General features: G+C 38.3%; 1 protein-coding gene across 2 annotated transcripts in view; it reads left to right on the forward strand.

The window, feature by feature from the left end:
* The first annotated feature begins 545 nt into the window (after positions 1 to 545).
* The window catches only part of SFXN4 (sideroflexin 4), an 83,991-nt gene continuing 61,121 nt past the window's right edge, over positions 546 to 23,415 (forward strand). The window contains exons 1-4 of one of the 2 annotated variants that reach the window (XM_053692668.1): positions 546 to 975; positions 9,741 to 9,806; positions 11,469 to 11,543; positions 15,805 to 15,831. In XM_053692668.1, the coding sequence (XP_053548643.1) occupies positions 946 to 975; positions 9,741 to 9,806; positions 11,469 to 11,543; positions 15,805 to 15,831 (198 nt within the window). In that variant the 5' untranslated portion in view covers positions 546 to 945. The remainder of the gene's footprint in view (positions 976 to 9,740; positions 9,807 to 11,468; positions 11,544 to 15,804; positions 15,832 to 23,415) is intronic. The other variant, XM_053692667.1, reaches the window with a different exon arrangement.

Raw genomic sequence — 23,415 nt, forward strand, 5'->3', positions numbered from 1 at the left:
CAATATTGTAAGCATCGAACGCTTAGCGTGGACGTCTGATTGGGGGCATGCGCAGAACGCAAGCAGGAGAAGAGGAAGTCATTGTGCGCGCGCTGTCAAACAAGGTAAATAGCTCGACCGATATAAACGTTATTGGGTAAATGGAAATTCTTGAAATATATGAAAAAAAAGCGGCGGTAGAGAAGGCAGACTGTGAATACACAAGCGGTACAACTTTCAATATAAATTAGATAACTAAAAAAAAAAGTTTTGAATAATTTGATGAATGAAAGTCTACTTAAATACATGTTGCATATTTAAAAATTGCAATAGAAATTTGGAGTATACTGTCCCTTTAAAACTTCATGCTCTTTCAGAATCGTGTTTATTTTGACTTGAGTGTCCCTTTAAGCTGCCAAGATAAGTGCTGCTCATCAGGGTTGCCTATTCCTTATAAACTGCCTCATCTCTACATAGTTTTTCCAGCAACCTCATTGCAAACAACTGTGACTCATTAGCAATAAACCAAAAATAGCATTTTCCATGTACTGCAATAAGAATTTTTAAAAGTCTAGTCAGTGGGCAACAATCCTTAAAGGACTTATCCTACCTTTCCTTCTATACAATTTTATTCACTAACGATCACACAAATCTCCATGTTAGTAACTGAACTGCATTGGACATAATTGGAACATTGAAGCTGCCTAGTATCTGTGACACCTAACAATGCGACAATAATTTGAAATAAGAACAAAATACAAGAGCAAATTACGACATCTCAGAACGGATTATGGTAGTGCTTGGGAAATCACATTAGCTAGGTGATGTCTATGTGTAAAAAATATTTAGTACGATTGGGAAGAATATCAAACAAGTAACACTGACATTGTGACTGATGCGGAACGTTTGCTCTCCTCTTAGTTTCCGGGGGACTAGTTACGATACCGCACACATTCCGTCTGAACCATGTCTCTCCGTGGACAAGAGGAGCTGCCGGTACGTACGAAGCTTTAAAATGTCATTAAATCAGGGTAACCCCACACCTTGCAGTGTAGCGGGCAGTAAATATCCGCATTTGCAATTCTGAGATGTGACATTGAAGGTATGGTTGGAGGAGATGTAACGACAGCCTCATTGGCTGATGCGCTATCGTTTCTACCAATCAGAGCACGGGGTTCTATATGACGTATGGGTGAGTGCACAACTCCAGCATGATTGACGCTGTGGGAATGTCACGTGACGCTATTGCCTTACTAGTGTTCTGTAATACAGAACCAAGTCTGACAAAGATATACTGTATAATCTTACTATTTTGCCTAAAATAACCTATCATACTAGCAGATTCACATACACATAATGTGATGTGACAATTTTCAGTCTATCATATAAAATACGTGTTTTTTTCCTTACAAACAAAATAATCTGAGTTTCAGCCACATTCATAGTTAAAAAATCAAAATCAATTAAAGGCATGAAACATATTTTTTGTTCTTTCAGGATCAAGATAGAACACGGTATCTTAAATAACTTTCCAATTCACTTCTGTTATCAAATCTGCTGAATTCCCTTGATATCCTTTGCTGACAGAGCAGCGATGCACTACTGAGAGCTAGCTTAACACATCTAGTCAGCCAACCACAAGAGACAAATATGTGCATGCACAAATCACCAGCGATCTCCCACTAGTGTGGAATATGTATTATTTTCAAACAATAGTTACAAAGAGAACAAAGTGCATTTGAAAATAGGACTTCTCCAGACTGGCTCCCATCTTGTGGAACTCTCTGCCTCGCTCCACAAGACTCTCCCCTAGTTTTAAAAGCTTCAAGCGCTCCCTAAAGACTCTACTGTTCAGGGATGCATACGACCTATGCTAACCTTTCTTTATACCAGTTCTTCTCCTCCATTGCTATCCCCTGAATCCCCTTAGCATGTAAGCTTAAGAGTCCAGCTGTTTGTAGATCACCTTCTTAAGAGCTGACTACAACAGTGCAACTCTTGTCAGGGCCATCTACCTATTTGATCCCTATAATTGTTTTGTTGTACTCCGCCTTTGTTAATAGCGCTGCGGAATCTGTTGGCGCTCTACAAATAACCGATAATAATAAAATAAAAGAAGTGAATTTAAAGGTGTCTTAAAATTACACACCATCTATCTCTTAATCATGCTAGTTTAATTTTGACTTTCCTATGCTTTTTAGCATTTTTCATGAGTACTGATCATGCCCATAACGAGTTCTGACTCCCCGCTCTGCTACAACCAAAAACATGCAGATATTATATAAATATATGCATTATTGCATCTTAAATTGAATAAATATGCACACTGATTCATAAAAATATGTTTGCCAGGTTTCCAGTATGCAACTGAACAGTTCAGCAATTCAGCACACTGTCCCGATTTCGAATATGCCTATGTGGATAATGTCCCACATATAAGCCATGAATAGGGTTTAACACCACTACTACTACTATGTGTTTGTTACATGGCGCAACTGTAGTACAATGTTTGCTTTGTGATTTTTATTGTCAAAGGGGTCAAATCACTGTTGTGTGTGTGTGTGTGTGTTATTGGCAGCCAAGTAGGTAAAAGCAATTACTTGTGTGTTACTGGCAATCAAGAGGATACAGTTACTGCTCAGTTGTGAAAAATGTATACGGTAAGGGTTGACCTATGTTAGACTTTTGAGATGGGACCATTGTGCCACCTGCGCTGCCACCTTCAGATTATTCAGTATTTTTATGTATTGCAGCTAATATCCATACATGCAAATGAGAGCCAGCACACACAAACATATACACCACTGGAGCCAGATATATATTAAACACATTATTCAACATTCTTGTCTCTCCCCTCTTCTTCAGGCAGATTTATAAAATCAAGGACAGATTAGCCTTAAAGGGACATTGTAAACTAGATTTTTCTTTGCATAAATGTTTTGTAGATAATCCATTTATATAGCCCATCTAGTAGTGTGTCACGAATATCTCAGGATTCAGCTGCTAAGGAGTTAACTTTGTGTAGCTTGAACTCCAAAACAGTTATTTGTTGTCAAGAAGAATTGTGTTTGTATTTTCTTTGAAGTGCCAGAAGCCCCCTAAATAGCCACCAAATGTTAGTGTGTATGCATTGAGTCATAAAGTCACTGAAGCTCTTAGTCACAGAGATACACAGGATAAAGTTTATGGCTTAAGCTGTCAATAGAATGCCTGATGCAAAACAGGCCCTTCATTACAAAAACTGACCAGGTCACTGACAGGACATTGGTATATTATGTACATATGTGGGTTAAAACTGTTATAACCTTAAAGGAAGGTAAATATGACAACCTATGGCATATTTGATATCAAACTGATTCTCCCAATAAAACTAAAAGGTTCTAGATATGTAAATATAGAAATTTCTTACCTAGCAGAAATTATACTGGATTGTATAATTTCAGGCAAGAAATTAGTCTATTGAAGGTCATAAAGACAGGGGGTTTCTTAGCCCGCCCAGGAGGGTGTGGTTAAGCAAACTGATCTCTGAAAAATAGGTTTAAGAATCTTATTTCTTAACAATAAGATTGTCATTCTTACAAGGGGAGCTGCTGTACAGAAGTAAGGAGCCATCATTTTCATGCCATCCCCGGGCACAGAGCTTGAAGCTTGAAGCTTTTAAAACACTGTTTGCGTGTGTAATTTTATTTGTAACAACTTTTTATTAATAATGCATTGTGCATAATATTTTTGGCATAATAAATAATTCCTTTATTAAGTTTGGCCTTTGTCTAATAATTGAACCACGTTACTGAAAGAGACTGGAATATTAGAACTGTATAATTTAGGTTATTTTCTGCTAAATTGTATTTCTAGAGTTAATGTGTAAAGTCTGGGTTTTTCCTTAGGATTTTCCCTTTAATAAATTTTAAGTTGTGGCAGTATTTGAGCTATAGGATTGATAGTTTATTGTGGCTGCTGAACGACAGGCGTCTCTGGCAGCTGAGAGACAGGCTGCTGAAAGACAGGCTGCTGAACGACAGGCGGAGAGAGAGTATCAGCTACAGCTTGCATGGTTGGAGAGAGGGACGGTCTCCCCTGTTGTTAGTGAACCTAGAGACCCCCCTGCTCCCAGAGTGCGTGCAGAGAATTTTCCCACCCTGGAGAAAGATGGAGATGTGGATATATTCCTGCGTAGCTTTGAGAAAGTTTGCAGACAGTTCCAGTTGCCAAGGGAGCAGTGGGCCAAGTACCTTACCCCTGGCCTGAAAGGTCCTGCACTGGAGGCGTTTGCTGAACTACCCCCAGAGTTTGATCAGGACTATGATTCCATTAAAGCTGTACTGCAGAGGAGATACAATCTTACTCCTGAGGTGTACCGAAGGAAATTCCGTTCTCTGCAGAAAGGTTTGTCAGAGAGCTATATTACAGCTGTTGGGAACTTGATGACAGCCTTTAAACAGTGGGTCAGAGGATTAAAAGTTGCCACTATGGAGGAGCTGGAAGATTTGATAGGGAAGGAGAAATTTATGCAGCTGTGCCCAGTCGGAGTTCAAGAATGGGTTTTAGATCGGAAGCCCATAACAGCATTGGAAGCTGGCGAGCTGGCTGATTTTTACACAGCTAACAGGTCTCCAGAGAATGGGAGGAAATCATTTTCTAAGGGGGGATCCACCTGTAAAGAAGCTGCTGCACGACCCCCCTTCACAAAACCTGCTCTGCCTTTATCCAGTGTGTCTGCTCCCTCTGGGAAAGGAGGGGCGAGTGCTGCATCTGGGCAGGGGGATACCCGCAGATGTTTTGTTTGCAACAAAGAGGGCCACATCAGCTCCACTTGCCCAGAGAGGATTAACTTGGGGCAATCAGCTGGAGGGAGTAATCCCTCAGAAGTTGTTATGTTTAAGTATGAACTAGTACCCTTGTTCTTGCAGGACCACTCAGTCTCACACCTTACCTCGGGTTCACTAAGATCTAACTTGTGTGAACCCTGTTATGCTCATAGATCTGAGGGTCACTACTGTAGGATACAGTGTGAAGATGGTAAACAAGAGGAAATGGAATGAGCTAAACAACAATATAGAATGGTAATGTAGGATAACTCGAATTCCAGAGATTAGAGAGAAACTTATTCACTCCCAAAATAGTTGCAGACTCGCATCACACACATATAAAATATTTACATAGCTTGCACACACACACACACACTTAGAGTTGTGCAAGGTAGGTTCATTGGTTATTTACAACCGGATACAAGATTTGCAGTTGTGAGTAGTTGCTGGATTAAAGTCAGTTTAAGCACAAAAAGTACATCAGAGGTTAATGCAAAATGGAGCAGTACTTTGAAGCATAATGATAGATATGGCAAAAGTCTCTGTGCAAGTCAATGAAATGAATCACAAGCGGAATAGTTGATGTAACAGTTAGTACATGAAATAAACTGGTTAATAGCTTAGTATGGCAGGTAAACTTGATTACTTGAGGCAAGCAGCAACAAATGACATGAGAGGCAAGATATCCTTATTTGTATATTGGTAATACAGACCGGTAATCCTGATGGTAGTATATACAAACCGACTTCCCAACTAGTATCCTATGTGTGGAGCAAAAGCGGAGTTACCGGAGAAGCAATGCAGACAGCGTGTGCAGAGATTCAATGAGAGTGTGTGGCGGCTGCGGTTTCACCTAGAGACAAGTCGGGCGTGACGTCACACGCCAACGGACCAGCATGCGAGTGAACAGGAAGCAAGCAGCAGCAAGGGAGACAGGAACAGAGATGAGGTGCTGCAATACCACAAGTCTTGAGTAACAGAAATTAGTATCAGTAGCAGGGAATCCCAACTTAGACAGGAGGGAATGGCTGGGTGAGTAGCGTTCAGGAACAGAGAGTGACTGAACAAATTACCAAGCAACGTTCAACACTAGGTGGAGCCTTAAATAGCAGTATGGTAATTAGTAGTTAAAGGTACAGAATGGTAAAACCCTGACAGAAGTACCAGCATCTGTTTTGTTTATCTGTCCAGAGGAAAACAACCATGAGAACTTGCAACCTGTGACTGTTGGAGATAAGGTAACCCTAGGGCTAAGGGACACAGGCGCCGAAGTGACTATGGTGCGTCCAAAGCTAGTGAACTCTGAGAACATTATCCCTGGAAAGACTCTAGCAGTTAAAGGGATTGGGGGAATGAAACTTGCAGTGCCTATGGCACGTGTATATCTTGATTGGGGAGTGGGGAGAGGTTTAAGAAATGTGGGGGTATCTAAAAATATTCCTAATGATGTTTTACTGGGTACTGATTTGGGTAGATTGTTATCTCTTTATGTGCCTGACAATGCTACATGTGACATAGTGACATTAGTTGCAGACCCTTATGTGGAAAGGGCTGTGTGTAAAAATGCTCAGAGACATTATGACCAGGAGGGAGGACAGAGTGCATGTGTGCGCAGGGCTGTGCCTGAACTGGGGATGTCTGTGCTGAGAGGTGAATCTGTAAGAGGAGATACTGACTGGGGAGAACGACAGCCAGACGGTGTGTGTCTTCCTGTACTTAAACCAGCAGTATCGGCAGAATTACCATTAGCTGTACAGGGTGAGACTGATGGGGGAGAAAGGCAGATAGACTGTGTGGGTCTGTCTGTGCCTGAACCAAGTTTAGCTGTACGGGAAGAACTTGTATGTGAGAGAAGGCAGATGAGGGGTGCGTGTCTGCCTGTGATTGAATCAGTGGATTCTATAGAAGGAGGTGAGATTGACGGGGGAGAGAATGACTGGGTGACTGGGCTGCTGGATGATGTGTGCCAGTCTCTGCCAGGGACAATTCCGTACCCTGTGAAAAGACACAATAGTTGGGATAAATGGCAGAAGGAAGATGTGTGCTTGTCTGCACCAGTGTCAAAAGGATCCCAGATTCTGTGTGATTATGCAAAGTGGCAGACTGACTGTGAGAGAGAGCAGGGGGGCAAACTAGCCCACTCTATGACAGAAGCAGCAAAGCCACAGATTTCAGAGTGTGTGGGGGAGGAGGGTACAGGATACTCTTTGAGGGACCCCCAGAGTGAGTGTGAAAGATTGTGGGTGACAGAGACCCCAGTAACCTCAGCTGTGACCTGTAAACAGACTGCACAGGCTAGGGGACAGAGACTGACACAGACTGCAGGCACAGGGGGGAGGAGTACAGAGAAGTGTATTTACACAGCCCCACAGTGCCATTCAGCAAATACACTGATAGATGTGCAGCATCAGTGTCCCCAGCAGGCTCAGCAGTTAGAACCCACAGTGAGGAGGAGGGGGGCAGTTAGTCAACCCCCTACAAACCATAACAGATTGCAGGAGTACAGGAATTCTACTCCAGTGGGAGGGCAAGAGCCTATGGTAGTTAAGCAGCAACTGACAGCGCACAATAGGTTTAGAGAGCACACCATAGGTAGCAAGACACTAGGTTTCACAGGCACCTCTGTAACAGGGGATGATGTGTTATTCATGGATAAGATGCAAACCTTATTGGGGGAGGTACCTGCAAAACCCAGAGATGCCATATTCGCACAAAAACAGTTGCAGGAGTTTACTGCCAGAGAGGGAGTGTGTGAGATGGTACATAATGTTCTTGTACTCATGCCCATGAGACAGAACAAACTAGAGGCTGCATGGGAGGGGCCCTGCAATATATTCAATCGGTTGGGTAGAGCAACTAGTGTGTCACTTTTAAAAGGAGAGCATCCTGCTGCCAAAACTGCTAGGTGCAATCTGTCTGGCAATGGTGTTCTCACCGCAAGGGGAAGCTCCTTTTGATACGCATCGGGAGTGGCTCGTAGCCACCCCCTTTTGCATCTCTTATTGGGGAGGTGTCACGAATATCTCAGGATTCAGCTGCTAAGGAGTTAACTTTGTGTAGCTTGAACTCCAAAACAGTTATTTGTTGTCAAGAAGAATTGTGTTTGTATTTTCTTTGAAGTGTCAGAAGCCCCCTAAATAGCCACCAAATGTTAGTGTGTATGCATTGGGTCATAAAGTCACTGAAACTCTTAGTCACAGAGATACACAGGATAAAGTTTATGGCTTAAGCTGTCAATAGAATGCCTGATGCAAAACAGGCCCTTCATTACAAATACTGACCAGGTCACTGACAGGACATTGGTATATTATGTACATATGTGGGTTAAAACTGTTATAACCTTAACGGCAGGTAAATATGACAACCTATGGCATATTTGATATCAAACCGATTCTCCCAATAAAACTAAAAGGTTCTAGATATGTAAATATAGAAATTTCTTACCTAGCAGAAATTATACTGGATTGTATAATTTCAGGCAAGAAATTAGTCTATTGAAGGTCATAAAGACAGGGGGGTTTCTTAGCCCGCCCAGGAGGGTGTGGTTAAGCAACCTGATCTCTGAAAAATAGGTTTAAGAATCTTATTTCTTAACAATAAGATTGTCATTCTTACAAGGGGAGCTGCTGTACAGAAGTAAGGAGCCATCATTTTCATGCCATCCCCGGGCACAGAGCTTGAAGCTAGGAAAGTATTCAATTCTGTTTTTCTCCTTTTTATTTTAAAACACTGTTTGCGTGTGTAATTTTATTTGTAACAACTTTTTATTAATAATGCATTGTGCATAATATTTTTGGCATAATAAATAATTCCTTTATTAAGTTTGGCCTTTGTCTAATAATTGAACTACGTTACTGAAAGAGACTGGAATATTAGAACTGTATAATTTAGGTTATTTTCTGCTAAATTGTATTTCTAGAGTTAATGTGTAAAGACTGGGTTTTTCCTTAGGATTTTCCCTTTAATAAATTTTAAGTTGTGGCAGTATTTGAGCTATAGGATTGATAGTTTATTGTGGGTGGCATTAAATGGGAGTGTTGGGCATTTCTCTTACGTCTAGTACAGATTAAGGGAGTGCGGTTAACTCTTGCACCCACTAAACTGAATCACAAGCTTGCCTGGTGTGGCTAGATTGTGACCTTTTGGTGACAGAAAAGGGGGCTGATAACACTTTCTGTGCCAAATAAGTGACTGGCGCAGGGTTGGATAACCTTGGTTCGTCACATAGTGTTTTTATAAAAATGTATAGTTTTGCTTATTTTTAAGAACATTGTGCTGATTTTCAGACTCCTAACCAAGCCCCACAGTGTCAGATGTATACATGCGTTTACAGACTCTCGCAGGCTCCTGTTTATGTTATGTCTTTTCATGTGCAGGGAAGGGGAGAGGTAGGGAGTGTTTGCTATTTTTGTTTACCCAGCCTATTTAACTGGGTGTCCCAGTCAACCTCATCAACAGAGCTAAACTGGGAGCTTCTAAGTAAGTTTTTAAAAGGTTTTATACTGGATTTGTAGATCAGTATCTGTGCATATTCTTCTTTATAGTAGTGTCTTTTACATGCAGTTATATGAAAATTGGTGTACACTGTCCCTTTAAGAGATATATTTAAAGGGGAAATAAGTAAAAAAAAAAAATGGGTGTCCAAAAAAATAGGGCCAATTAGCAAGTATCTATATTATGTATACTATCTAAATAGATACTACAATGAAAACAAAAATACTCATAATCTATCAAACAATAATAACTTTATTTTATTAAAGGAACATGAAACCCAAATTTTCTCTTTCATGATTCAGAAAGAGCATGTGATTTTAAACATTTTTCGGATTTGCTTTACTAATTGGTATTGTACAGGTAATATATGATCTCATTAGTACACAAAGTGTCATAAGCTTTCTGTTTCTGATTAAGAGGGATACACTGTTGTATTTACACTCATTTTCTTTGTTTCAGACTTTTTTCGGGCGATTTATACATTGGATTAATGTCTTGGACCCGACAACCTTTTTGGCTTCAGATGTAAGTTCTTTAGTACTCATTCCTATAGTACAACAAATAGCTGCATTGTAAACCTCATTAACATTTCTAAAAATGATGTAATAATATTATTTACAAATGACAGGTAAGTCAGTCTAACTACATCCTACACAGTACAAATCTGTTTGAGTGGCACTTTTCAAAGCATTGGTCATTAAATGTTATAGATTAATTAAATTGCTATTAATAAGGCAAATACATAGAAGGAACATATATAATGACGTCGTCAGGACAGGGGTTCACTCTTTCTCTGTTATTGACAAACATAGAAGTCCACACAAAAATGCAGTATAATAATAGCAGTGTTTTTTGTACACAAATTGCAATCATATTAATCAGTAATCGGCTTATCAAGCAAGTCCGTTATTAAACTATAATGTGTTACATAGCTTTGCAGATGTGACAGGTATATTCTCTCTCAGGTGTCGTCTCTCCCTTCAACCACTTCTCGATCACACCATTTATCACTCCTATCTAGTCCAAACTAATCCGCTTCCCCCTTAGCAAATTCTACTAATTGAACAATTCCCCCCCCCCCCCCCCAATAATAGTGAGTACATAGCAAGTTTTTCACAGACAGGTTCTCTCACAGCAGTGGCATTCAGCCCCCTCCCTGCTTTCATTATTTTAGTATGATGGAAGCACTCCAGTAAAATCCTGCAACAGAAATAATGTATTTTGTACTGTTTTGGGTGATACATTTTGTGATTAAAGGGACAGTCTAGTCATGATTCAGATAGGGCATGCAATTTTAAACAACTTTCCAATTCACTTTTAATTTGCTTTGTTCTCTTTGTATGCTTAGTTGAAAGCTAAAGCTAGGTAGGCTCATGCTAATTTTTAAGCCCTTGAAGGCTGCCCTTTATCTCAATGAATTTGACAGTTTGTCACAGCTAGAGGGCATTAGTTAATGTGCGTCATATAGATAACATTGTGCTCATGCCATGGAGTTACTTATGAGAGGGCACAGATTGGCTAAAATGCAAGTTTGTCAATATAACTGAGATAAGGGAGCAGTCTGTAGAGGCTTAGATAGAAGGTAATCACAGAGGTAAAAAGTATATTAATATAACAGTATAGGTTATGCAAATCTGGGGAATGGGTAATAAATGGATTATCTATCTTTTTAAACAATAAAAATTCTGAAGTAAACTGTCCCTTTAAACATGAAGCCCAACATGTTTCTTTTATGATTTAGAAAAAGTTTCCAATTTACTTCTATTATCAAATTTGCTTTGTTTTCTCTGTTATTCTTTGTTGAAGAGATATTTAGATAGGTAGTGTGTACATATCTGGAGCACTAAATTACAGGAAATAGCACTGCCATCTAGTGCTCATGCTAATGTATAACATTGTTGCAAATTTGCTGCCATATAGTGCTAAAGACACGTGCACGCTCCTGAACTTACCTTTCTGCTTTTCAACAAAGGATGATATGAAAACAAAGAAAATGTAATTATAGAAGTACAGTGAAAAGTTGTTTAAAATTATATGTTCTATTTGAATCATGAAAGAAAAAATTGGGGTTTAATGTCCCTTTAACATATTAAAATGTAGTTGAATAATTAGTGTTTAAATTTTAGAAATTAAACAGATTGTGAAACGTTTCTGAAAATTCCTCATTACTTCTTTATCTGGGTTTAGGCAGAAATTGAAAACTCCAAGAACCTGTTGGAACATTCTGGACATTCTACTAAAGATTCTTTGGAAGGCGAAAAGGTAAAGTAATGAAATCCAATGCTATAGGTAACACCATTGTATGTAAGACATGAGTATCATGTACTGTTCTTTTAATCTTTTAGAAAGAATAGCAATTATATAAGTTTTTTTAACAAAGCGATGAAATTCTATTACTCTGCACTCCGGCCGCCCACTTCAAAAGTTTTTTTTTTTGTGAGCTAACGGTTTTAACTGTTCTCCAATCGGCACTCTAGCCATATGGCACTCACACAATTTTTTTTGTAGCTAGAGGGCCCATTGGAGAACAAGTCAAACCTTTAGCTCACAAAAGAAAACTTTAAAGTGGGTGGCCTGAGCATGGGTTTTTAGAATTTAATCGCTATATTATAGGACAATAAAACTGCATTTTTTTAAACTAAACTTGTGCACTTATGCACTCCCTCCTTAAATTGCTTGTCCCCACTTAAATAAATTATCCAATCATAGGCTTATTATAATGTGCAATACGCATAATTTGAAATTGGTTGCGCACTCCTGAATGCATGCACACCTTTTACATAATAGCGCGTCGTCTGAACTATCACCTTACAGAGACTGCGCGGGTCTGTGTGGATCAGTGAGGCTCTGTGATTGACAGCTGGTGACATCACAACTGCAAATGGAAGTGGACTGCGCTTGTGCTGGAGATTTTGCGTGTTGCGGCTTCAGTACCTAGGTAGAGAAGCTTATGGGGCATGCATAATAAGAAAAAAGGGGGCTTTGAAAATTATATTTTTAATATTTAATTTTAATATAATCTTTATAAAGAAAACAACGTAACATCATAAAAGAAGATACATTACAATTTTATTTAAAAACATTGATACTACATGATAAGCAAAAAAAAAAAAAAGTTTTAAATTAAAGTCCATCTAAAATATTGTTTTCATTCCGGATCTTTAGAAACTTTACCATCACTTTAAGATATGGCAATCAATTTAAAAGAAAAAACATTCCAATTTACTTTTGTTATAAAAATTTATCTTGTTCTCTTGGTGCTCTTTTTAGAAACTCGGCTACTTTCCATGAGAGCATACTGAGGTAGACCAAGGGCTAGATTTATCAAAGCCATTCTCCTTTAATCCCATCCAAAATAGCACATACGACCTGATCGTCATATTCATCACAGCACTCTGCGCCTATAATTGCGCAAATCTGAAAGAATCTTCTTCGCACTCCGCTTGCATTCGCCTATGCGCACAGGCGCGCTCCCGAGTGCAACAATATACATTAGTAATAGGTGTAATTTAACAGCCCGACCTACAAATACACCCAGTTTCTTATTTATCATTGCTTTGCGCCGATAGGGAACTGCAATTTCGGCTTCAATTGCGTGTTGTATATTTCGCCATACAGACTGAGGTGAACACCATTATAATACATGCTTTTACATCTTGTGATGCAGTACTTTCTTCTTTTAACTCATTTCAAAGGCTCAGCGCCAAGAAGAGACTGTTATTGACAGACGTTCGTGCTTCCACTGGCGCATATGGGTACCAACAGTTTTATATATATATGTATATATATGTATCCTTCCTGGTAAAATATTTTATAAATAAATATATATATATATATATATATATATATATATATATATATATATATATATATATATATATATATATATATATATATCAAACAATCCAAAATGTGAATCCGCCCTCCTGGGGTCAACCACCCGGTCCCTCTGTGTACCTACAGCAAGCTTCAACAAAGTCAGAGGCAAACCAGGTTTTCTTCAAAGCAATTAGTCAAATTTGACTAATTGCTTTGAAGAAAACCTGGTGTGCCTCTGACTTTGTTGAAGCTTGCTATATATATACAGTATATATCGATATATTGATATATTTATTTTTGCGATCTTAAATAATCAACATATGGCAAAAACAGCACAGAAACATTATATAATATAAATATAAGCTAAATATTATTAACTTAAAAAAATTTTTTTTTTAATAACCAAAACATGGCGGCGTAAATATTTATAGGGATGTACGGTGATAAATAGGGAGTAAATGCTGTTTCCGACAGGCGAAATTTATCTTTATTACGCCCCAGCTCGCCTGCGCAAAGTTACATCTATTTTTTTAATAAATTCAGGCGCACATGTGCGCTTCTCCGGAGGCGAGCTGGGGCGCAGTTACAGGCGAGGCACATACAGAGTTCGCCTAGCCTTTGATAAATCTAGCCCCAAGTATATTCAATAGTAGAAGCAAACTAGATTTTTTTTAAATTGCACACAGCATCTGACTCATAAGAGATTCATTTTGATTTTCTTGATCAATTAAATGGACAGTAAGTTCACATGTTCTCTCAAATTACCTGCTGGGAATGTGCTGCATCAAAGCAATGCATGACGATTTTCTTAAAAACAAAATAAATGACCAGCGCAAAGGGAAGTCTTCTATAAACAAACAGGAATGATTAGGAGTCTCCCTCAGCTAAAATCAATTAAACCAAATTAATAAATTAATCTTGAATGGGCAAAAAATGCTAAAATATAAGGGTCAGGGGATTATGATTAAAGGGACACTGATAGAGCATGCAATTTTAAGCAACTTTCTAATGTACTCCTATTATCAATTTTTCTTCATTCTCTTGCTATCTTTATTTGAAAAAGAAGGAATCTAAGCTAAGGAGCCAGACAATTTTTGGTTCAGACCCTGGACAGCACTTGTTTATTGGTGGGTGAATTTATCCACCAATCAGCAAGAACAACCCAGGTTGTTCACCAAAAATGGGCCGGCATCTAAACTTACATTCTTGCTTTTCAAATAAAGATAACAGGAGTAAATTAGAAAGTTGCTTAAAATTGCATGCACTATCTGAATCACGAAAGAAAAAAACTGGGTTCAGTGTCCCTTTAAAAAGTAAATTTTACTAATACCAGTATCAAAAAATATAGATTACATTTTTTTATTTTACTAAGACATCAAATATAAAACTGATCACAAATACATTGATAGTAAATATGTGCACATAAAAACAGAAATAGATCAAATCTACTTACAGCTTGATACTGTCTAATACCAATTTGATACAAACATGAAAAATAGAAAAATGATACAGATGATGAAAGATGATACAAACAAAACTCTTTGTTAGAAAGAGTGGAAGTCCAGGTTGTGAATCAAATCCCCCAAAAGACCAAACTTTGATATGGAACAAAACCAAGCCGTCCGGATCCTAATGGAGGGAGAAAGAAATCTCCTTTATGCTGTATCAAAGCAAACCAATAAAAACAAACATCTGTACTTACATCTCAGTATAAGATGTCCGGTAAAGATGCGATCAGAGTGTCTCAAACACTGTATGCAGCTGTCCCTCCGTTAGTAAAAGGAGCCAAGACTTTATACAGGAACACACACCCTATTATCTTACAGGTAGATTTTTTCAAATCAAATACTTGCTGCGGTCCAACTCGTAAAACTGTCAGTGCACTCCAGACACGGATCGGTCAGTTACTGCAGGGAGACACACACAGGTGTGCTTCACTACGGAAGCCTCCAGCTGTGCTGAGAAAACAACAGTTTTACGAGTTGAACCGCAGCAAGTACTTGATTTGCAAAAATCTGCCTGTCAGAGATAATAGGCTGTGTTTTTTAATCTAAATTTTTTGATACTGGTATTAGTTCACTTTTTAATCATAATCCCCTGACAATTTATATTTTAGCATTTTTTGCGCATTCAGAAATAATTTATTAATTTGTCCTAAGAAGATTTTTTTTCTCCCATGGCCATCACCTGAAATCCCATATCGCTCCTCTCTTGAAGCCAGTGGGGTAAAAGTCGGTTTAGGTAATTAAAATGAGAGTTTATCATGTCCTCTTAAGCAGGGGTCATGTTTTGGAACTACATTTCCCATGATGCTCAGACAGCCTAAAGAGTGTCTCTGCATCATGGGAAATGTAGTTCCAAAACATCTGGGGTGCCAAGGCTGCTGCTCTTAAGAACCACAAAAGAAAAACAGAAATATATTATACTTGTCAATGATATATTTTAGTAAACATAGGTAGGAGCCCAGGCTCCTGAGTCCAGGATTGGTTTAATAGGGTGCTCAAGCTGTGGTTTTGCAATTTCCTCTTTATCATTAAATAACAATAACACCCTAAAGTCTAATGAGGCAAACAGTGAAATGTTGTGTGTATATAAGTATAATAGATGACAAATGATATAATGCAGATTACTAGTATCAGTGATCTAGAGAAATCCATCCAGTTCTTTTCCTTGTGTTTGCTCACATATTCTGTTTATTATCCAGGTGAAAGAAGCATTGAAAGTATGTGAGGTAAGTAAATACACATTCTCTGTGAAACCTTATTGTTTACCTTTGTTAAACATTTTTTTTTTATACTTATAACCAAAAAAAAGAGAGAACATATGGATAAAATAAAATCTGACATCATTGAATTATCTAATATAAAGGACTGCTGCAACACTGCGTAATATGAATATGATGTTCGTATAACAAAACTAATTTATCTATTTGCCATGTAGAGATGTGAATCTATTTTTATAATTTTATATCGTAACAAATAACTAAAACACAGGCTATATTTAAACTAATGATTATTATTATTATCAGGTATTTGTAGAGTGCCAACAGATTCCGCAGCGCTAATAATGATAAATTAACTGAATAATTATATACTATTAACAACGGATATCCTGTATCCAATATCTCACCTTGATATGCTACATAATATAACACTTTTATATGTTGAAAAATTGGAGAAATATCTCCCTGCATACCCATTGAGCAGAACGCTCAGCATGATGTTGAATTGTTGATGAATTCCTCTTTTTAATCTCTGATGCTCTTGGGGGATTCCGGATCCATCAGGAGGTTTATTTTCCTATCGCTTCTCTTACTTTTCTGAGATTAAGTTTATGACCTACTAGTACAACATTTATATTATTGATATTTGCTAGGTTATGTAATCTGATGGAAAATACAATTTTCCCTGTAAATTTTAGTTAAGAATAAATACTGAATTTCGAAAAGGTTGTAGGACTTTATATCTTAGTCTAGCTGGAATAAATAATAGGTAGGGTTCCCACTTATGAATAAATGCCTTTATTCTCATGTTTAGGTTGCCCTGAACATCTGCTTGTTCAATGAATAGTTGGGATTTCCCCCACAGTCTTTGTATCTTTGGCAATCCCATAATAAATGTATAAGATCTGGAGAGGGGCTGAACATTTGTTACACTGTAATTTGTAGTGGGGTCTTTTAGTCACCGTATAATGCTCATATGCGGTATCCCATATAGCTTTATAGACATTTACTCTTTATTTGTGAGCATATTATGGCTGAATGGAAATTAAACACAAAAGAAAGAGAAAACCCAAGGGCATTACAATCACGTACAATTCCAATTTGTGCAGTAATGCCGGGGCTGTACATTAACTCCTTAACGACCAGTGCCGAACCCTCTACAGCGGCTGTATCCTGGGCTGTTGCCTCAGAAGTGAGGCAGTGCAGAAATAGCGTAAAGGAGGACATCCTGGGCTAGTGATAGCAGCGACAGGGTGTTCCTGTGATCCCATGCCTGTCAGTGGAGTGCCTTTGTTCATGAGATACACGCTGTGATGAGCGTGTAGCTCATGCTGCTGCTGGAAGTCTGCATGTGTGAGGTTAGCCAGGGGTAGTTCAGTAACTGTCAAAAATTACAGTTACTGTGTAAACAATCACTGTGACAGCTAGTCACAGTGATTGTATACTTCAAACTGAGCATAGATACTAGCATGCCCCAGTGCAGTGCTTTCCAAACTGTGTGTCGGGACACATTAGTGTGTCGGCAGCAGTGTGTAGGTGTGTCCCTGCTTCAGCACAATTTTTTTTAAATTTTAATTTTTTTAAATGTTTTTTTTTGGTTTCTGACTTTCCGCCTGCCTTCTACGCATATCACATGGTTGACACATGATTGATACCTAGGGGGTCACAGATCATCTTAACCTATTGGCGCAGCTCAGTGGGAACTGAAACTATTTCCATTGGCGGCTTTGGCGGCACATTGGCTACTGACTGCACGTGTAGTCTCCTCAATCGGCTTGTGGCTGCATGTGTAGTCAGTGAGTGGGACAGCAGTGTGTTTGCAGCGTGGGCAGTACTCAATTGGACTCACCGAGCTCTGAGGGCGGCAGCTTAAACGCTGAGCTGAAGTCAGAAGTCAGTGGGGGTTTTTTGCAACTAGCTCCCAGTAGTGCATTGCTGTTCCTGCTCTTGATATATGGATAGGAAGGGGAAGCTTAAAAATGCGAGTGTCTAATATTCCACCAAATATTCAGAAACTGTGTTCATCCCATCAACCTCATACATCCCATTAAAATAGTAAGTAGCTATTGGTGTTATTAAACTTTTTTTTAATTCTTGGACATACTTACATACTGTTACTTGTAAATACATTTCGTTATTATATCATTTATGTATGTGTCGATATCTCTTAAGACAAGTTAGTTTAACCTCCTGTTTGCTTGTACAACTGAATTACTGTGTCGCAAAATGATGTAGGTCTAAAAAGTGTGTCGCCAACATGAAAAGTTTGGAAAGCTCTGCCCCAGTGCATGCTGGTATCAGGCTTAGTGGCCAATCACTGGATGCCTCAGGAGTGAGGCAGTCCAGTAATGCACAAAATAGTGGTCCATGGTCATGTGGTCACTGTAACATCCAGTCACAGAGATCACATATCAAAAATGACAAACCATTGTTTAACAAATGGCTTGTCTTGGCCTCTCCCCTCCTGTCCCAGTGAACACATAACGTGATAAAAGTGTAAACTAGATAAACACCCTGGGGTGTCTAAATTCTACAAATATATACATTTGTGTAGCAGTTTTGAATTGTTTGACCACTATTTAGCTTCCAGTCCAAGCGTAGAAAATTTAAGTGTTAAACAAATAATTCAATTTTTTTAGTATTTAGTCTATATTTGCTAGAAGTTACTTGGAAACATAGACATATGGGGTAGTTCTAAAATCAGGACAACATATTGAATCTATTTTACTGTATTTTACTTTATCTACACTAGTTTTGTAGAAATAGATATAAGGAAAACTGCAGTATTAAATTGCTATTTATTTTTATTTATTTTACCCATAAGGGGTATCACTAGAAAGGTCTGTTTGTCTGCTAACCCCTTAAGGACCAGACCATTTTTCAATTTCTTACCCTTAAGGACCAGAGCTATTTTTACATTTCTGCAGTGTTTGTGTTTAGCTGTAATTTTCCTCTTACTCATTTACTATACCCACACACATATTATATACCGTTTCTTCTCGCCATTAAATGGACTTTCTAAAGATACCATTATTTTCATCATATCTTATAATTTACTATAACAAATTATAAAATATGATGAAAAAATTGAAAAAAAAAACACACTTTTTCTAACTTTGACCCCCAAAATCTGTTGCACATCTACAACCACCAAAAAAAACCCATGCTAAATAGTTTATACATTTTGTCCTGAGTTTAGAAATATCCAATGTTTATAATAAGAGATAGTTACATTGTAACACTGATATCTGTCAGGAATCCCTGAATATCCCTTCACATGTATATATATTTTTTTAGTAGACAACCCAAAGTATTGATCTAGGCCCATTTTGGTATATTTCATGCCACCATTTTACCGCCAAATGCGATCGAATAAAAAAAATTGTTCACTTTTTCACTAACTTTTTCACAAACCTTTGTTTCTCACTGAAATTATTTACAAACAGATAGTGCTATTATGGCAAAACTTGTTGTAAATGCTTCTCTGGGATCCCATTTGTTCAGAAATAGCAGACATTTATAGCTTTAGCATTACTTTTGGTAATTAGAAGGCCGCTAAATGCCGCTGCGCACCACACTTGTATTACGCCCAGCAGTGAAGGGGTTAATTAGGTAGCTTGTAGGGTTAATTTTAGCTTTAGTGTAGAGATCAGCCTCCCACCTGACACATCCCACCCCCTGATCCCTCTCAAACAGCTCTCCTCAATCCCCCACCTCACAATTGTCACCACCATCTTAAGTACTGGCAGAAAGTCTGCCAGTATAAAAATAAAGTGGTTTTTTTTTGGTTTTTAATGGATCTCCATTACCCCCAACCTCCCTGATTCCCCCCCAAACAGCTCTCTAAGCCTCCCCCCTCAACCTATTTGCCGCCATCTTAGGTATTGGCAGCTGTCTGCCAGTACCCAGTTTGCTTACAAATTTGCCCTTTTTTTTAAAAAATATGTAATTCCTTATTTTCTGTAGTGTAGCTTACCCCCCTCAATACCCTACCCCCCCCTCCTCCTTCGGCTGCAGTAGGATTACTGTGCGCGTGCACGTATGCTCCCGAGCCCCGCCCACCACCTCCTGGAACACGCACCGGCGATGGGCCGCCCACTCGCCTCCCTGCTATTGCTCCCACCCACCAACGATCGGACCACCGCTCTCTGCATCGGTAAGTGGAGGTATAAGGCAAGCGGCCGCTCCAAACTCCCATGCCGGTCCGAACTGTGGCTCAGGGTGATGACGTCACAGACGCCGCCGTGATAATGGCAAAGTTAAACACGAAGGTCATGTGGTGACTGGGTGCAGTGCCTAGGATTGGCAATGAATCAATTGCCACAATGCAGCATAAAAAATAGAGAAAAGGCAGCACCAGCATTAAATTAAAAAAAACTCACTTTATTCTCTTACAGGCAAAACAAGTGTGACATGGAAAGAACGTCTGACGCGTTTCACGCCCCCTAGTGGCGTTTCATCAGAGACTACAGGTGTTCCTGAGCATGGCCCTCTTATACTGGGACATATTAATTGCATATTTAACCCCTTAATGTGAAACAAACAAACATTAAAAGTATATGTATTTAACATAAAATATGCTACAGTGTACATTATCCAATATACATTAAAACTGAATCAAAGTAGAAAGAACAATTATTGTATTTTATTTTATTTGCAGAGTCACTTTGGAAAATGACCTTTAATCAGGATGGTATCTGAGTAATTAATTATTTCTCGTGTCCCCTATTCATAACTTCTGGGGAATTATATTTAATAAGTTTTTATAGATGTTATTATAAATATTATGGTATATACAATATGGATCCACAACAGACATGAACTATTTTTGATACTAAGATATATCTAGATAATTTTTGTAATAAACTGTATTTTTTAGTAGGAAATTTAAAAAAAATAATATATATATAACTCTTTACATATGGAACCAAAGGGTACTTGTCACATTGCTACATGTTTCCTTCTTATAGTATCCTTTGTCTTTTATTTTATTTTATCTAGCTATAGTTAGACTATCCTCATACAAGATGCTAGCTTTTTAATAGCTTTTTTAGGACTTTTTTAATAATTATATGAAGTAGCTTATGTCCCATTCAAGGTTTAGGCCATCAGGAATTCTGGTTTTAAGTTGGTAAATCCAATATAACTCCTTCCTGTCCAAAATTTTGTACCTATTCCCACCTCTGAAAGGGACGTTTGCCACATCAATAATTTTAACCCTAAAATTTTCTTCATTAGTAAAATGAAATAGGTTAAAGTGCCTTGCCACTGTGGAGTCTTTACAATAGTTTTTGATATCATTAGCATGTTCTCTTACTCTCACATTGACCTCCCTCGTCGTTTTTCCTACATATTGGATTTTGCAAAACTTGCATTCCAACAAATACACTGCGAATTTAGTTTTGCAGTTGGCATAAAATGAAATGTTGTACTCCTGTCCATCTACTGTAGACCTAAATGTAGTGGCCCTTTCCATAATATCACATGTCAAACATGTTCTTGCTCCACATTTGAAGCAGCCAGATTTCTTTAGCCAATTATCTCCCCTATTAATAACATTACTCGTAACCATACTGGGAGCTAGCTTAGTGGCCAAAGTTACAGGCTTTTTGGACACAAATCTGCAGTTAGAAACATAATTTTGCAGAATATTATCACCACTTAATATAGACAAATTTTTCTTCAATATTCCAACTATATCAGAAAACTGATTGGTGTATTCTGTTGTAAAAACAATGCTGTTATCGAACTGCAGAGAAGAGTCTTTACTTCCCATAGTTAAGGTCCTCATTTTCAATACTCCTACATCATGTTTGGTCTTTTCCAATTTAATTGGATCATAACCTCTGGCTGTCAATCTCTCAGTGAGTTCATCCGCCTGCTGGGAATATATTTGATCATCATTAGTATTCCTTCGCAGCCTGATGTATTGTCCCCTCAGAATTGCTTTAATTAGATGGGGGGGATGGCACGAGCTCGCATGTAGAATGGTGTTACCAGCTGTTGGTTTGCGAAAAGTTTTAGATACTACCATTCCGGTCTCTGCCACCCCCTCCAGCGTTATATCCAAAAAGTCAATACATCGGCTGCTATAACTTCCCACAAACCTTAGGCTCAACTCATTATTGTCAAGAAAGTTTATAAAATTCTGAAAGTCGTTACCATCCCAGGGCTCATCAATGATCATAATCAGGTCATCAATGAACCTTTTGTAGTGGCGTATATTACCAGTGAACGTTACATTTTCATTGTTATACAAATATTTGGCTTCCCAATACCCTACATATAGATTGGCAAAGCAGGGGGCAAATTTTGCCCCCATTGCCGTACCACAACGCTGAAGGTAAAACTTGCCATCAAATGTCAAGAAATTATGGGTAAGTACAAACTCCAAAATTGCACAAATGTAAACCTTAATCTCTTCTTCATATGCTGTATATTTATCCAAAAAGTATCTCACTGCCAAAATCCCTATATTATGTGGGATTGCCGTGTAAAGGGATACAATGTCAACCACTACCCAACAATAGTTTCTGCCCCATCTAATACTTTCTAGACCTTCCAACAAATGAGATGAGTCTCTTAAATAACTAAACAACTTTTTCACTATCGGCTGTAGTATTGAGTCCAGCCACTCAGAAAGGGGTTCAAGCAAGGACCCAATACCCGATACTATCGGTCTTCCTGGTGGCCGTATTGGATTTTTATGCAATTTGGGCAGATAGTGAAAAAGTGGTGTAATAGGGAATTCAGGTACAAGTACTTCCACATCTTCACGTTTAAACACCCCTAGAAAGATACCATCATCCAATAATGATAATAATTATCGTTTGAAAATAACAGTTGGATTTCCACTTAGAGGGGTGTAAGTACAAGGGTCATTTAATTGGCGCTGGGCTTCATCCAAGTAATCAGTCTTATTCAAAATTACAATATTACCTCCCTTATCGGAGTTTCTGATGACAATACTTTGATTCTCTTTGAGGGAGTCCAGCGCCAACTTTTCTGCCCTAGATAGATTGTTTTTAACCTTCTTTTTTGACCGTGATAGACTCAGGATCTCACGTTCCACTGTCTTTTGGAACAAATTTACTGCACCCCCCCTGAACTGTATGGGGTAAAAATCAGACCCATATTTTTTAGGTCCTTTAGGAGCAGTTTCCTCAGACAATACATCATGGGAGCTCTGTAGGTCTATCATGGTACTTAACATACACGCATCCTGAAAGGATACTTCCTCCTCTAATTGTGTCTGAGTGTTAACCTGTGTCTCAATATTGGAAATGTTGTCATGTTGTAAAGCAAAGAATCTCTTTAGCGTCAGCTTGCGAACAAACCTGTTGACATCTATTAATGTGTTAAATGGCGAAAAACCCTGAGATTATACAGGAGTGGAATGATGCACTTACAGAATGCTCTATAAAATTGCTAAACATACTCATCAAATGTAAGGTGCAAAAAAGGCTAAATCTCAAAGAAAGGATGGTAGAAATTGAGAAGGAATTAAAGAAATTTGAACAACATGAAGATTTCTTAGAACAGAAAAAAACAATGAAGGAACATGTTGACAAATTAGATGCCATTCTTGCTGAA

This window comes from Bombina bombina, chromosome 9 (genome assembly GCF_027579735.1).
Source record: "Bombina bombina isolate aBomBom1 chromosome 9, aBomBom1.pri, whole genome shotgun sequence".
Lineage (NCBI taxonomy): Eukaryota > Metazoa > Chordata > Amphibia > Anura > Bombinatoridae > Bombina > Bombina bombina.